At 36.6% G+C, this 16,156-nt stretch overlaps 2 protein-coding genes and 2 long non-coding RNA genes across 6 annotated transcripts; all 4 read right to left on the reverse strand.

Moving 5' to 3' along the window:
- Positions 1-3,103: 3,103 nt before the first annotated feature.
- On the reverse strand, positions 3,104-4,258 carry LOC110712897. Its single transcript, XR_002509718.1, has 2 exons — positions 3,768-4,258; positions 3,104-3,675 (listed from the first exon to the last, which is right to left on the reverse strand). It is a non-coding gene; the product is annotated as an uncharacterized LOC110712897 (long non-coding RNA).
- Positions 4,259-8,849: 4,591 nt separating this feature from the next.
- On the reverse strand, positions 8,850-9,236 carry LOC110712974. The gene has a single exon (XM_021891433.1). It carries the CDS (start codon positions 9,234-9,236, stop codon positions 8,850-8,852), a length of 387 nt encoding a protein of 128 aa, XP_021747125.1.
- A 2,295-nt stretch (positions 9,237-11,531) lies between these two features.
- Positions 11,532-12,716, reverse strand: LOC110712976. The gene is made up of 2 exons (XM_021891434.1): positions 11,903-12,716; positions 11,532-11,782 (listed from the first exon to the last, which is right to left on the reverse strand). Exons 1-2 carry the CDS (start codon positions 12,714-12,716, stop codon positions 11,532-11,534), a joined length of 1,065 nt encoding a protein of 354 aa, XP_021747126.1.
- A 725-nt stretch (positions 12,717-13,441) lies between these two features.
- On the reverse strand, positions 13,442-15,934 carry LOC110712938. 3 transcript variants are annotated; one of them, XR_002509735.1, is made up of 5 exons: positions 15,615-15,933; positions 14,725-14,879; positions 14,529-14,640; positions 13,920-14,439; positions 13,442-13,724 (listed from the first exon to the last, which is right to left on the reverse strand). It is a non-coding gene; the product is annotated as an uncharacterized LOC110712938 (long non-coding RNA). The 3 variants fall into 3 exon arrangements; XR_002509734.1 differs by having other exon boundaries at positions 13,920-14,640; positions 14,747-14,879; positions 15,615-15,934; XR_002509733.1 differs by having other exon boundaries at positions 13,920-14,640; positions 15,615-15,934.
- Between the last annotated feature and the right edge of the window lie 222 nt (positions 15,935-16,156).

Raw genomic sequence — 16,156 nt, forward strand, 5'->3', positions numbered from 1 at the left:
GGACCTGAAGGTGAACCAATCCTAGAAGAGGATTTAGATGAATTGAGGGAGCCTGAGGTGTTAGATCTAGATACAAGTGATGATGAACAGAGAGAAGATAGGGATTTAGTTAAGGGATTCAACTCCAATGTAATTGAGCTAGCACATAAATTAAAAGTAGAGGCAGCTGAGGGATTGCTTAATGCACAAAGGGCAGAAGGGGTAAGTGTGAGGCAACAGGTGAGTGAGGATGGGATTGTTGTTTCTGAATATGAAGATTCAGAGGAAGAGATGCACACACCCACTCCAAGTGAGGAAGAAGAGACTTTGGAAGAAAGAAGAGCCAAAAGAGGGCTGCTAGTTGGGAGGGACACAGATTATTCAAAGTTTTAGTGGGTAGTAGGACAAAGATTTACTTCTAGGGCAGACTTTAAGCAAGCTGTGGCAAAGTTTGCTATAGTCCAAGGTAGAAATTTATGTGTTGTGGCTGCAAACAGAAGAAGACAACAGAGGATTGGGGTGAAGTGTAGTCAGGGGTGTCCATTTTGGTTATATGCATCTTGGGATTCAAGGAGAGGTGAATTTGTGGTGAAGACAGTGGTGGATGAGCATACTTGTGTTAGGAATATGGAGAAGAACATTCAGCTTAAGTCCACTTGGTTGGCTGATCAACTTTTAGATGTTTTTAAGGCTAGACCTCATTGGCCTGCTAAGGAGATTATAGAAACTGTTAGGAGAGCATACAGGGTCATAGTGAAGAAAGATTTTGCATACAAGGTGAAGTATTATGCTCATAGGAAGCTCCATGGGTCCATGAGGGATCATTATGGGAAGTTGGGGAGATACCTTGAAGCACTGAAAAAGGATTCCCCAAACACTGATGTGGATTTAGTGGCTTACAAGCATAACAACAAGGGGTCATTAGTTTTCAAAAGACTGTATATTTGCTTTGATGGTCTAAGACAAGGTTGGTTGCAAGGGTGTAAGAAGATAATATGTGTGGATGCATGCTTTTTAAAGACCTTTCTTGGGGGCCAACTGATGTCTGCAGTGGGGAGGGATGGCAATGACCAGATGTACCCCATTGCATGGGCAGTGATAGAAGGTGAAAACAATAGTTCATGGGAGTGGTTTCTTACAAATCTACAAAAAAGCTTAAGGCTTGCTGATGGTGTTGGATGTCTTATTGTCTCAGATGAACATCAGGTATACCTTTCTTTATTTTTGTGTATTTTGTTGTTTTTTTTTCTTCCTTTGGATCTTAGTTGTTTGTGTTGCCATTATTTACATTTGTTTATTGCTTTGTTCCTTGTGCATAGTCCATTATAAGAGGAGTGTCAGAGGTACTCCCTAGGGCTGAACATAGGCACTGTGCTAGGCACATATTTGCACTATGGCATAAGAAATTCAAGGGAGATGAATACAAGCTCATGTTCTGGAACTGTGCAAAGGCATACAGTGTGGCAGACTACAATGAAGCATTGGAGAAGTTAAGAAAAGCAGACCCACTTGCTGCTGATGCTCTTATAGCATACAATCCATCTTTGTTCTATAGAGCATTCCTGAAAAAGAGGTGAAGGTGGATGTGATTACAAGCAATATGGCAGAGACATTTAATGGGTATATCATCAATGCAAGGGCAAAACACTTGATATACATGTTGGAAGACATTAGGGCAGCCCTGATGAAGAGGCTTGTGACAAAGAGAGATGAAATGATGAAATGGAAGAGTGATGTGTGTCCTAGAATAGCAAAGAAGTTGCAGCTTGAAAAAGAAGAAGCTGCACTATGTGATGTTATCCCATCCACTTCTACAGTGTTTCAAGTGAACTACAGATTGGACACAGTCAAAGTAGATCTGAGATCAAGGGAGTGCACTTGTAGAAAGTGCGACATGACTGGTGTTCCTTGCTGTCATGGTGTTGCTGCAATATTTTTTTCACACAAAAATGCTGAAGACTTTGTTCATCCATCATATAAGACAGAAGCATACACTAAGGCTTATGCAAACTCAATACCACCAATTGATGGTGAAAGGCATTGGCCAAGAGTTGAATTTGATCTTGATCTACCACCCATCAAAGTAGGGCCAGGAAGACCTAGAAAAAACAGGAGGAAGGATCCATTTGAAGATCCAAAAAAACCAGGAAGGCTAACTAAACATGGGATGGAAATGACTTGCAGCTTATGCAAGGAAAAGGGTCATAACAAAAAGGGTTGCCCTCACCCTACACCTCATACAGTTCAAACACAAGAGCCACCAGCCAAGAAAGCAAGGGGCAGGCCAAAGAAGGTCACTGTGACAAACCAAGAACCACAGTCACAAGCCACTGTGACAAACCAACAACCACAGTCACAGTCCACTACTCATCACACACCAACTGCAGAACCTTCAAGATTAGGGAAAGGGGGTAGAGTTGTCAGCAAGGGTGGTGCTAGTAGGGGAGCAAGGGGAGGATCTACTAGAGGGAGAGGCCATGGAAGAAATGGGGAAGGAACTGTAGGTTTGATTGGACAAAATACTGTAAGGGGAGGAAGAGGTGGTGGCAGGGGATCTAGAGGTGGTGGCAGGGGACCTAGGGGTGGCAGAACAGCTGTACATGAAGGGTTTGGTGTTTTAGTCACACCTGATGGAACATCAATGACACATGTAAGTGTCAAATTTTTTTTTGTCATTTAATATTTTTTTGAATTACCAGTCCTCATTTCAAGGTTTATGAGACTAACATTTAGATAACTTGTTTTTTTGTTAATGCAGCCACCAGGAAGCATTGCACCTCAAGATGTATGTGCATTCACAAGCACTTACTCTTTCAACTTTAGTTAGGGATCAACTTCAGCAAATCTTGGCAACCACTGACTGTGGGTTTATTTAGTGTAGTTCAATGTAGTCTTGGCTTTTGTGTATTATACTACTCTAAATTATGTTAGTTGTGACTAAGATCACAGACCATTTTATTTGTCTCAGTGACAGACAATTTCAACCAAATTATGTATAATTGAAAAGGAGTTGTACTCCATTAAGCTATATACATGTGTTCCTTTGTTTTTCCTTTTTGTGTTGTTGAACTCATTTCACAGAATAATATGGCAACATATCAAATAGCATAAATAACACAACATATATTCCATAAAGTCATCATTTTTCATTCACTGAAGCATTTCCACAAAATAAAGTTAGATAATGCAGCCCCTACTATTTTCATCTAAGACAATATCACCCCCACAAAAGTACTACAATGCTGCATTATTACAGGCTACTACATCCATAAACATCACCATCATCAGCTTTACATGCACATATTTTACCCAAAAGGAGATACACCCCACAACATTAACCCACCAACCTAAGACATACCAAAAAAAAAAACCATCACCATCCCCTACCATCCGCACTACCACATTCCTACAGAAATTCCTTAAACACTAAAACTAAAGTGAAAAAAGCCCAGGATAACACCAAACACATAATTAAATTCTTGTCTCTGTTGCTTTCCTTCATCTTATACAAGGTTTCAGTGGTGGCTATCCCCATTTCCGCAACATCGTCCTCCAATTTCTCGTTTTTTCCCTTCAGCTTTCGTATCTTTTCTTTCAGCGAGTCCACCTTGTCAGCAATTCACAAACAATCCATTGCAAATCACGAACATCATCCACCTCATCCACCCATTTAAAGAAACCGCAAGTCCTCTGTTCCTAAAAAATTCAATCAATTATTAATCTACCATAACAATTCAAAATAAATAAATTATTAAATTGAAAAACAAAATTAACGGACAGAACCAAACCGGCCAATAAGAACACCCGAAAAATCGCTTCCCTTTGTGCGGACCATCGTACTTCACCGTCCTCAATGGAGCTATTTCATTGTGGTAGCAATAAATCTGAAACGAGGAGGGAGATAACCTCGACCTAGACCTTGATGTTGAGCCAAGAGAGTGGTGACTTGCCATTGCAGAAGACAGAAATAACTTAGAGCAAAAGATAAATGAAAAGGAGTGAGAAAATTGAATGGAGGAGGTGCGAATTTAAGGGAAATGGCAGAGAGGGAGAGAAGTAGTACAGTTGGGGATTTAATGGGGAATTAATTGATCTCAACGGTAATTTGATAAAATTATAAGAGTAAACCGGAAAAAAAAAAAAAAAGATTAATTAAATTAACCGGTAAAAAAATGAATAGGGCTTGTTATAAGAAGATGGGTGTAAAAGGTGGGTTTGTTTCCAGATTTCGAAAAGGTGGGATTGTTTTGAGCAGAATAGGCAAAGGTGGGATTATTAATTTCCATTTTTCCTATTATAAATGGACGTTTTACGCATTGAACTACTTCCTTTGCTCCAAAAAAATATTATGATATAAAAAATAAGTTTATATGATAATTTTTGTGAATTATATTCTAATAATTTTTTTGAATAAAATTATAATTCAATTTGTACATCTGAAATATTGGTATTTTATCAAAAATAAAACTCTAAAGTAACAATTTTATCCTAAAATTATATCCAAATAGAAGTTTAAATTAACTTTTTTATCTTATGAAGTCTATTTAAAGCTATCCAACGTGGAGCGACATGTGACGAAAAGTTCGCACGCCAAGTGTCACTGCCTCGTGACTTGGCTAAAAGTTTAGCTTTATATATTAGTTATATGATCCTAGTTTTGAATCCCGTGCGATTCTCGGGTTGTTTATTGAATTTGAAAATAAATTTTAATTTTAATCTATATGTCAAATTTTAAGATATATATCATTGATACAAAATTATTTACAAAATTAGTGAGGAATTGATGTGCTTTTGTACGATTTACTATTTAACAGGCATGCAAGGATTAATAATAATGTTGGTGAACATATTTGATTTAATACATTAAAAAAATAAAAAAAAAAATTAGTAAAAAAAATTATATAAAATAATATAAATGTTCAAACCCCGTTGGGGTTGACCCGAACCTAAAATTTGGATAAAGGTTGAACATTTTTTGACTCGTAACCTGAAGTGACCCAATCCGAGATGACTCATGATCCGACCCTAGCTAATTGACAGGTCTACGTAGTAATAAAATTCTATTAGATTGTGAAGTATATTATTTTAACCGATTAACATATATTATAAATGGATGTTTTACACTTTAAACTACTTCCTCCGCTCCAAAAATTATTATGATATAAAAATAAATTTTTTAGATAATTTTTGAGAATTATAATCTAATATTTTTTTTGAATAAAATTATAATTCAATTTGGACATCTGAAATATTGTTATTTTATCGAAAATAAAACTCTAAACTAACAATTTTATCCTAAAATTCTATCCAAATATAATTTTAAACTAACTTTTTATCTTATGAAGTGTATTTAAAAAACATGGCACGACACTTGGCGAAAAGTTACAATGCCAAGTGTCGCTGCCTTGTGACCTGGCTAACAGTTTAGCTTTATATATTAGTTATATATGATTTTCTAAAATTTGTGAGAAATCACTTTTCTCAACACTTTTTTTTGGGGAAAACAACCTTATAATTTTTTTTTTTAATAATAACACACCTTAGTCCAATTTTTTTTTGTGAGATGTCGAGATTATACCTTAGGCCCATTTCATGGTTTCGATCTTATTTTCTGGCATTGTCTACTCGAGGCACCTATCACGTGTTCACTCAATATCACCCCTTTTAATTTTTACCCATTATCCCCTTCAATTACACTCTATCTCCTCTATTCTTCTCCCCCCCCCCCCCCCCCCCCCCCCCATTCCTCCCCACCACCACCAAAATCACCAACCCCACCTGCCCCTACCTGAATACACATCACTACCTCAGCTAGCCTATTCATGCGCCTGACCTCTTACACCCTTCCTAACCTGATGCCACCCATAGCAGCTTCATCTTGAAATCATGTCGTGAATTACCATCGTCAGCGGTTGTGTAGTGCCACCTAGCCACTAAAACCTTCAATTCTCCCTCCTTTTTTCACTTGAAATTCACAGTTCAACTTTAATTTCAGTCCGAAGAATTCTGCCTGAACTCGTGCAATTTTGGGTTGGGTCGACTTTGACAAGGTCTAGTTGGACTTGGAAAGTGATAGGAAATGTGAGATAAATTTAGTAGTCTTTGCCAATAAATTGGTTATAAATTTATAGTTCTTCCTATCGAAGTTCATCTCAGCGCATATCTACTATACGTTTACAATGCATATAGGATGACAAAAATATAAATTTGACAAGCTTTAGAATTAAAAAGGAAAATTTGTCAAAAATAAGTTAACCTTTGCTTGGTTAGCTCAAAATAAGCCAACTTTTGAATTAACTCAGAATAATTCAACTTTTGTAATATATTTTCTCAAAATGAGTCAAAACCTATTATATTAAAAGTTGACCGGTTATTAAGGTAAAGCATGACACATGTCACGTAATACCCCGTATTTTCACACGTATTTTCCTAATTAATTATTATTTTCTAAAAAGGGTATTTTAGTAATTCAACTTACTATTTAAATCTTGGAGCCAAAATGATATTTGAATTTTGGTGCCAAAAGTATTTTAAAAACAAATTATTATTTTGGATAAGATTTATTATCCATTTATTTTATTTTAAAAAATAGATTATTTATATATTTCGGATATTTTAATTAAGGCAAAAGCTATATTTTATTATTATTTTAATAAGTCCAAAAATCCCATTTATTTGACTAATAAATTTCGGATTTTCCTATGTGAAAATCTGATTTTATTATTTAAATTATTTGGTGGATATTTGGTATTTTATTATTTAATAAATATTATTTACACAATTATTTTAATTCCTTAAAATAGCAAAATAATTTCCTAAATACTAAATAGGAGGGACGAAAATATGAGCTTGGGAAAGCTCAAGAATTTTGGCCATCCCATGTAGATTTTGGGAAAAATATTTTGGTAGTTTGTATTTTTAATTATCTCATTAAAATCTCCTATTTTCCTTAATTCTAATTCTCCATCTTTTTAATATCTAATCATTATATTTTCTTGCCATTCATCCTTCTTAATTATTCCCCAAGTAATTCCAATTTCCTTGATATTTTTCATGACATACATACCTTCCATATTCAATTATACACAATCTCTTCAATATTAAAACTTTCCTTAAATCTTTACCCACTTCTCCAAGTAATCCCTTAAACCCTACTTACCATAATTCTTCCTACATTTTCCTTCCATAAATCTTGCATGATCTAGCCTATAAATACCCCTCCATACCTCTCACATTCTTCACACCAATTCTCTTTTTTTCTTCTCAATTTTACACAAATTATCCCATTTATCTTTGAAGTCAATTTTCGGGCACTTCTGTTCAGTTTTGGAGTATTGACGTTTCACAGAAAATTGTTAATCTCGAAAAATCCTTGAGATTAGACTCAAGAATCACCCAATTCGGAGTTATAACGAAGGAGTTATAGCCTCTGCAAGTTCTGCCTTCTTTTTCCAACGCAAATCCAATTCTTTTTTCTCCTTGGTTTCTTATCTTTCTTCTCCTTTTCTCTTATTAAATTATTATTATTATAATGGGAGATTAATATAAAATTATTATGAGAAGTTTTAATAGAAACCAAGGAAAAAGAAGAATAGGATTTGCGTTGGAAAAAAGAGGCAGAACTTGCAGAGGCTATAACTCCTTTGTTATAACTCCGAATTGGGTGATTTTTGAGCCTAACCTCAAGGATTTTTCGAGAGGAACAATTTTCCGTGAAAAAGTCAATACCCTAAAACTGACCAGAAGTGCCCGAAAATTGGATTCAAAGATAAACGGGATAATTTGTGTAAAATTGAGGAGAAGAAAAGAAGAGAATCGGTGTGAAGAATGTGAGAGGTATGAAGGGGTATTTATAGGCTAGCTCATGAAAGATTTATGGTAAGAAAATGTAGGAAGAATTATGGTAAGTAGGGTTTAAGGGATTACTTGGAGAAGTGAGTAAAGATTTAAGGAAAGTTTTAATATTGAAGAGATTGTGTATAATTGAATATGGAAGGTATGTATGTCATGAAAAATATTAAGGAAATTGGAATTACTTGGGGAATAATTAAGAAGAATGAATGACAAGAAAATATAATGATGGGATACTAAAAAGGTGGAGAATCAGAATTAAGGAAAATAGGAGATTTTAAAATTAAAAATACAAATTACCAAAATATTTTTCCCAAAATCTACATGGGATGGCCGAAATTCTTGAGCTTTCTCAAGCTCATATTTTCGGCCCTCCTATTTAGTATTTAGGAAATTATTTTGCTAGTTTTAAAGAATTATAATAATTGTGTAAATAATATTTATTAAATAATAAAATACCAAATATTCACCAAATAATTTAACTAATAAAATCATATTTTCACATAGGAAAATCCGAAATTTATTAGTTAAATAAATGGGATTTTCGGACTTATTAAAATAATAATAAAATATAGCTTTTGCCTTAATTAAAATATCTGAAATATATAAATAATCCAGTTCTTAAAATAAAATAAATGGATAATAAATCTTATCAATAATAATTTGTTTTTAAAATACTTTTGGCACCAAAATTCAAATATCATTTTGGCTCCAAGATTTAAATAGTAAGTTGAATTACTAAAATACCCTTTTTAGAAAATAATAATTAATTAGGAAAATACGTATGAAAATACGGGGTGTTACAGTCTACCCCCCTTAAAATAAATTTCGACCCGAAACTTAGCCAAAAGAAACGAAAATCATTTTGAAATTATTGGTTCATGCACATCCTAACTTGACTCAAGACTCAAATAAGACTCGAAATCACTCAAAAATGACTCAAAAAGCAGACGCGCGAAACTCTATCACCCTCTACCCCCCTTAAAAGGAGTTACGCCCCTGTAACTCGACCACTAACCTTAGGCAAACAACTCTGGATAGCGTTTCCTCATATCAGCCTCAGCTTCCCATGTAGCCTCTTCAGTTTTTTGATTTGACCACAACACTTTTACAATGCTCACATCCTTGTTCCTTGTTCTCCTAACCTTAGAGTCAAGAATCTTTACTGGTCTTTCCTCATAAGTCAAATTCTCATCCATCTCAATGGTTTCTGGTTGTAACACATGTGTCACATCAGGAATATACTTTCGGATTTGGCTCACATGGAACACATTGTGAACCTTCTCAAGCTCGTTAGGCAAATACAACTTATAAGCCACTTTCCCCACTTTCTGAATGATCTCATAAGGCCCTATGTGCTTTGGGCTTAATTTCCCTTTCTTCCCGAACCTCATCACACCTTTCATGGGTGAAATTTTCAACAAAACTTTCTCTCCTACTTCATACTCCTATTCCCTCCTTTTCAATCAGCATAACTTTTCTGTCGATCTTGAGCTGCTTTAATCTTTTCTTGGATCAACTTGACCTGCTTCACCACATCCTCAATCATCTCTGGTCCAAGAACCATAGTCTCACTTATATCATTCCAACACACTAGGCTTCTACACTTCCGACCATACAATGCTTCAAACGGTGCCATTCCAATGCTTGCATGGTAACTGTTGTTGTAAAAGAACTCTATTAAATCTAGGTGGTCTTCCCAACACCCTTGATACTCCATCACACAAGCTCTCAACATGTCCTCCAATGTCTGAATCGTTCTTTCCATTTGACCATCTGTCACTGGGTGAAATGTTGTGCTCATTAACAACTTAGTTCCCATCGCTTTTTGCAAACTTTGCCAAAAGTTAGACAAAAATCTTGAATCTCTATCCGAAATAATATCCGTGGGTACCCCATGGTACTTCACCAAAAACTTCACACATGCTCTTCCCAACTGATCCATGGTCCAAGTACTTCTCATGGGTATGAATGCTGCTGACTTCGTCAACCTGTCCACTATTACCCAAATAGTCATTCCCTGCCTTGGTCTTTGGCAAGGTTCCCACAAAATCCATAGAAATTGAATCCCATTTCCACTTGGGCACCTCCAAGGATTGGACCTTTCCTTGAGGTCTACGATGCTCAATCTTCACCTTCTGACATGTCAAACACTTAGCCACAAATTCAACCACTTCTCTCTTCATATTGGGCCACCAAAAAGTCTTCTTCATGTCCTTATACAACTTATCCCCTCCAGGATGCATTGAATAAGGAGAATTATGGGCTTCTTCCATCAATCGTCGTTTCAGATCACCACGATTCTGCGGTACACACCATCTTCCCTTAAATCAAATACTTCCCTCATCACCAATGGTGAAATCCAACACTTCTCCTTCATCAATCTTCTTCTTTATTGTCTTTAACTTCTCATCTTCCAATTGACTTTCCCTTATCTCATCATAAATGGATGGTTGAACCACCAGGGCATTCAACATCCTAGCCAGCTCACCATGCCCCACTACTTCCAAGTTCAACTTCTGAAATCCCACACACAACTGGTCTGGTACTACCATCACATTCACCGTATGCTCTGACTTTCTGCTTAAAGCATCTGTCACCACATTAGCCTTTCCCTCATGATACTGAATATCCAATGTATAATCACTCATATACTCCAACCATCGTCTCTGCCTCCCATTCAAGTGCGTCTGGGTGAAAATGTACTTCAAACTCTTATGGTCCGTGAAAATCCTACAAGTCACCCTATACAAGTAATGTCTCCAAATCTTCAAGGCAAACACTATTGCAGCTAACTCCAAATCGTGGGTTGGGTAATTCCCTTCGTGAACCTTCAACTACCTCGAGGCATAGGCAATCACTCTTCGATTTTGCATCAACACACATCCCAATCCCAACTTCGATGCATCACTATACACGTCATATAGATCACTTCCATCCGGCAAAGCCAGCATAGGTGTTGTGGTTAACCTTTCTTTCAAGATCTTAAATGCCTCCTAACACTCGGGAGTCCACAAAAACTTATGCTCCTTTTTCATCAAACTTGTCATGGGCTTTGAAATCCTTGAAAAATCCTTCACAAACCTTCTGTAATAGCCTGCTAAACCCAAGAAACTCCTTACATTCGATACATTCTTTGGGGTTGGCTAATCACTCACAGCTCGAATCTTGCTTGGGTCCACTTAAAATCCGTCCTTGGAAATCACATGGCCCAAAAATGCTACTTTCTCCAACCAAAACTCACACTTAGACAACTTGGCATACAACTGATGCTCCCTCAAACATGACAACACTTGTCTCAAATGCTCCTTATGCTCTTCTTCATCCTTCAAATAGACCAAAATATCATCAATAAACACCACCACAAACTTGTCCAAGTATGGCCTAAAAATCCTATGCATCAAATCCATGAACACTGCAGGTGCATTGGTCAAACCAAATGGCATCACTGTGAACTCATAGTGACCATAACGAGTCCTGAAAGCACTCTTTGCAATATCTTGCTCCGCAATTCTCAACTGGTGATAACCCGATCTCAAATCTATCTTTGAGAAGACCCCTGCTCCCTTCAACTGGTCAAACAAATCATCGATCATTGGTAATGGATACTTATTCTTCACTGTCACCTTATTCAACTCTCGATAATCTATACACAACCTCATACTTCCATCTTTCTTCTTCACAAACAATACTGGAGCTCCCTAGGGTGATGAACTAGGCCTAATATAACCTTTCTCCAACAAATCATCCAACTGGGTCTTCAACTCCATCAACTCAGCTGGAGCCATCCTATATGGAGCCTTAGAAATAGGTCCAGTTCCAGGCACTAGGTCGATAGTGAACTCAACATCCCTTACTGGTGGCATACTAGGAATCTCATCTGGAAACACATTTTGAAACTCTTCTATAACAGGAATACCCTCTTCACCTTTCTTTTCCTCACTTTCAACCTCTTAAACACTACACAAAAACAAAGGACAACTCTTCTTAACCAGCTTCTGTAGTTGCATTGCAGACACGATTCTCAACCCTAAGCTTTTCCCTTCCTTCTTATACACCACTTTGGTCTTACTTGGGCTAGTCAATGTGACCTTTTTAGCCGCACAATCAATTTTTGCTTCATACTTTCCCAACCAATCCAAACCCAGAATCACATCAAAGTCATTAAAGTCAAACTCGATCAAATCGGCCAGAAACTCTACCCTAGAGATGGGAATAGGCACACTCAAAAACAATCTCGAACAACTCCTCACTTCCCCAGACGGAATAGACACACCTAGAGAAACTGACTTAGGACTCTCTAACCTGAGACTCCCAACTACTTTCTTAGAAATAAAAGAATGCGACGCCCCTAAAACAAACAAGACTTTCATAGGAAAAGAACTTATAAAGAAAACACCAATTACCACATCATTAGCAAACTCAGCCTGACGACTATTCATCACGAACACATGACCCTTTGGGGCACTTCCCGCACCGCTACTGGTTCCAGGCTTGGTTGTAGGTCCACTAGACCGAGGTGATTTACTAGGTGCACTAGACTCTTTCACCTTCCCAGACTTAACATCAGGTTCCTTCTTGAAACACTCATACTCACGGTGTCCCAACTTCTGACAGTAACGACAAGTTACTGGGTTTCCCTCATAGTCCTTCCCTGGGTGATCTTTCTCACACCGCTTGCAGAAATACCTCCTCTTGGGTTTCTCACCCCTTTGGTTCCCATTCCCCTTATGGTTGGACGACTGACCTCCATTCCCCTTCCCAAAGTTTCCCTTGTTGTCCCTCCTGTCTCCAGAATTCCCTTGGTAATTCCCATTGGGCATGTGCCTCTTTTCACCCCCGTGAAAAGAGTCCGGTTTCTTCCTTTTCTCCCCCAAATGCTCCATCTCCCTCTCCTTAATTCCGTACAGATGGGATGCACGGCCATAGACTTCATCTAGGGTCTCAAAAGTCACTCCCCCTAGCTTCCCTTGGAGGGTCAAGGTTAGGCCTTGCTCAAATCTCTGAGCTTTGATGGTTTCAGTACGGACTACTTTTGGGGAAAACCTCACTACAAGAAAAAGGCGAATTAGCGACGACCTAATTCGTCGCAAAAATGAATTTGCGACGGATTTGCAACTACTTTGGCTAGTCGCTTAAGACCTCGTCGCAAATTCATTTTTGCGACTTATTTTTGGATAGTCGCAAATTTAGCGACGGATTTGCAACGACTTTGTGACTACAATTTAGTGACTAACTTTAAAATTTTAGCAACTAAATCACTGTCCGTCGTAAAATATTTGCGACGGATTAGCAACTATGAAGACCAATAATTTAAGACTACGGAGACCAATATTTTGTGACGGATTAGCGACTGCAAGACTAATAATTTGCGACGGATTAGAGACTACTAAGACCAATTATTTTGCAACTAACCATTCAGTCTCTAAAACAAATCTGCAGTCGCTAAATTTTTGTAATTGACTATAAATATTTGGAGACCATAATTTAGTGATGACCAATGTCAGTCACCGAAAGAAAAGAAAAGGGTTCCCAAGCGTAAATTAAAATAACCAAAATGTCAATTTTATTAAAATATCAAAAATAATATCATCAATTTGTATCAATATAATAAAAAAATAATATTCTAAACCACATGACTAATTGTTTCAAAATCACCACTCATATAAAGGAAGCTACTTCAAATAAGAACTAATGACGATATACAAATATGCCTCCAAATATTAAAGATCAGTAGTTATCCACAAATCGTTCTTGAAGTACATTTATGAAGCGCTCCCTAAACCGTAAACTTTTCCTTTCTTTTGCCCACATACAACCTCTAAGTAGACTTTGTTGGAGCTTATCTCAATTTCTTTGTTCTTATATTCCTCAAGTTTTTCCATATATTCTCCCTGCATTAAGATATGTATTAGTAAATATGGTCTCAAATGTTCAAATCATAAAACATGCACCAAAGGACTTATGTGCCAGCATAAAAAGTAAAATTAAAGACCCTTAATTAGATTACAGATAAGAACAATCACCAACACTTGAAAACTCTCAAGACTAGTATTGGTACTTTGTAGCTATCTAAATAAAAGACTAACCTGAAATTCATACTCATTGTTTCGGCAAAAAAAGAGCTAACCGGGCCTCGAAGGGGTGCCTGAGAACCTCGAATTTGGGCCTTGAATCGACCTGCAAAATGAACCCCGAGCCCCGGGGGTGGACCCCGAGGTGGAGCCTCCGACGCCAAAGTTAGTAGCCAAACAATGCATATATTGAGAGGAGTTAAGGGGAGAGAGTGAAGGAGTATGGTCATCTTAGATGATAAGAGTGACCTTCTTTACCTTTGGCCCCTTGAGGGGTATATATAGGCATACATGGTGGGTGTTAGTGAACCCTTAAAAGTACATATGTGGGTCGTTGAAGGCCATATTGATGCATTTTACTTATTTGGGACCTTTTAGACCTTTTTATGCCCTTTTTTGGGCTTATATGGGTAGAATTAACCAAGACTAAAATGGGTATGACCATTTTAGTACCCAAACACTCATGAAGCAATGCATTTACGCCCGGCTTCAAAAGTTTATCCAACATATCAAGAATAACCATAATTAAGCAACTCTGTATCACAAATCAATACAGAGATGAGAAAACTTATAAGAACAAAACAATCAATACAATGAATTCACATAAACCTAAAGTCACCGTACCTATAATTAAATCTTGGCTGTAAGGATGTAAGCTCAATCAGGGTATCTAGATCAAATTTAAGTAGCAAATGAGTCACATTTGGTGCGGCCTGCTGATATTGTCAATAAGAAGCTGTAAAAAAAAAGAGATGATATCAATAGAAAGCCACATAACAAATTCAATAGTATAAGCAACTCACTAAAAATACTCTAGCACCTAGAGTATAATTTAAGCACACCCAGATATAACTGCTATTATCCGCAATCTGGCCTTCTTGTTCACGTGTCTCTAGGCACGGAGCATAATCATCTATCAAGGAGCTTGCAGAATTAGATTTCAATAGCAACTGAACTAGCACAACCATACGAGAGCTGGCAAAGATAAGGACAATAGACATGACTTAGTTTCCATTGTAAGTACAATGAATATTTAATAAAATAATCCACTAGCAAGTGATGCATGAAGTATGAACTATGAAGGAGAGTAAGACTAAATAAAGTTGGGTATTGGCTAACTAAGAAACATTCACTAATGTTATTTAGAATGGTTGATCAGTTATAGATGTAAACAGCCTCAAAAACAAAAATCAAAACTTTATAAATTAAAGAATATTGAGGCAGAATGATACATAAAATGAATACCTCAAAGAGCTCATGATTTTGATTGAGCATTGTTGAATAAGTGGCTGTAGATCATATCTCACATACTCTAACCAATCAACCACATTTAGAGGAAAAAAAAAAGTTGGAATAATATAACTTGGGATCTTTACATTGAAAATAATTAGGGCTTTTTGCATAATCAATCACTTTTGATAGGTTTTTCATTAATTGACTATGATAATCCTAAAATTTGCAATTGGCAGCTAGATTAAAATCAATTCTCAATGGAAACCAGAGTTAAAATCAATTCAATCAATTCGCAAATAAATCAACTCGAAATTCAATCAATTTAATTAGATTAAAATCAATTCGCAAATCGCAATGGAAACCAGATTTTAAAAAATTGGGCAAAAAACTCAATGATAAACTAAAATTCACAATTGGCCAATTGTAGTAAGAGAAAGATGGAATGGACAGTAGGAAGGGGAAGAATACGTGACTAACCTGGGAGGAGATGTGGTGGCGCAGCGGCGACAGATTAAGACGACGACGACGGGTTGATTGATTACTCTGAAGTTCTGAACTTGGCCTTCTGTTTTGTTTTTGTTTTTTTTTTTTTTTTTTGGGGGGGGGGGGTGTGGGGAGGAGGAAAAAGAGTATGTAATTACGTATTATGAATGACTCAAGTAAAAAAGGAGGAAGCCCTAGTTAATCTCTGGGATAAACAAAATTTGTTTATCACATGGCATTTTGGTAAATAAATGAACAACTTTATTTAGTCATCATTAATGTAGGATCCACTTTTATGGAAAAAGTTGTTGATTTATTTACAAAATTGTCATGTGATAAACAAATTTTGTGAATCTCAGAGATTAACTTGTATTTACCCGTAAAGAAGAGTGATTTAGTTCTTGGTTTGAGGGAACAACAATACAACATGCAATACTAAGGGTTTTTTTATGAATTTTTTTCACTATTACCCAAAAAAAAACACACAAAATTATTTTTTACTACCAAAATTTTTAAAAGTTTTACATTACCATAAA

This window comes from Chenopodium quinoa, unplaced genomic scaffold, assembly GCF_001683475.1.
Source record: "Chenopodium quinoa cultivar QQ74 unplaced genomic scaffold, ASM168347v1, whole genome shotgun sequence".
NCBI lineage: Eukaryota > Viridiplantae > Streptophyta > Magnoliopsida > Caryophyllales > Amaranthaceae > Chenopodium > Chenopodium quinoa.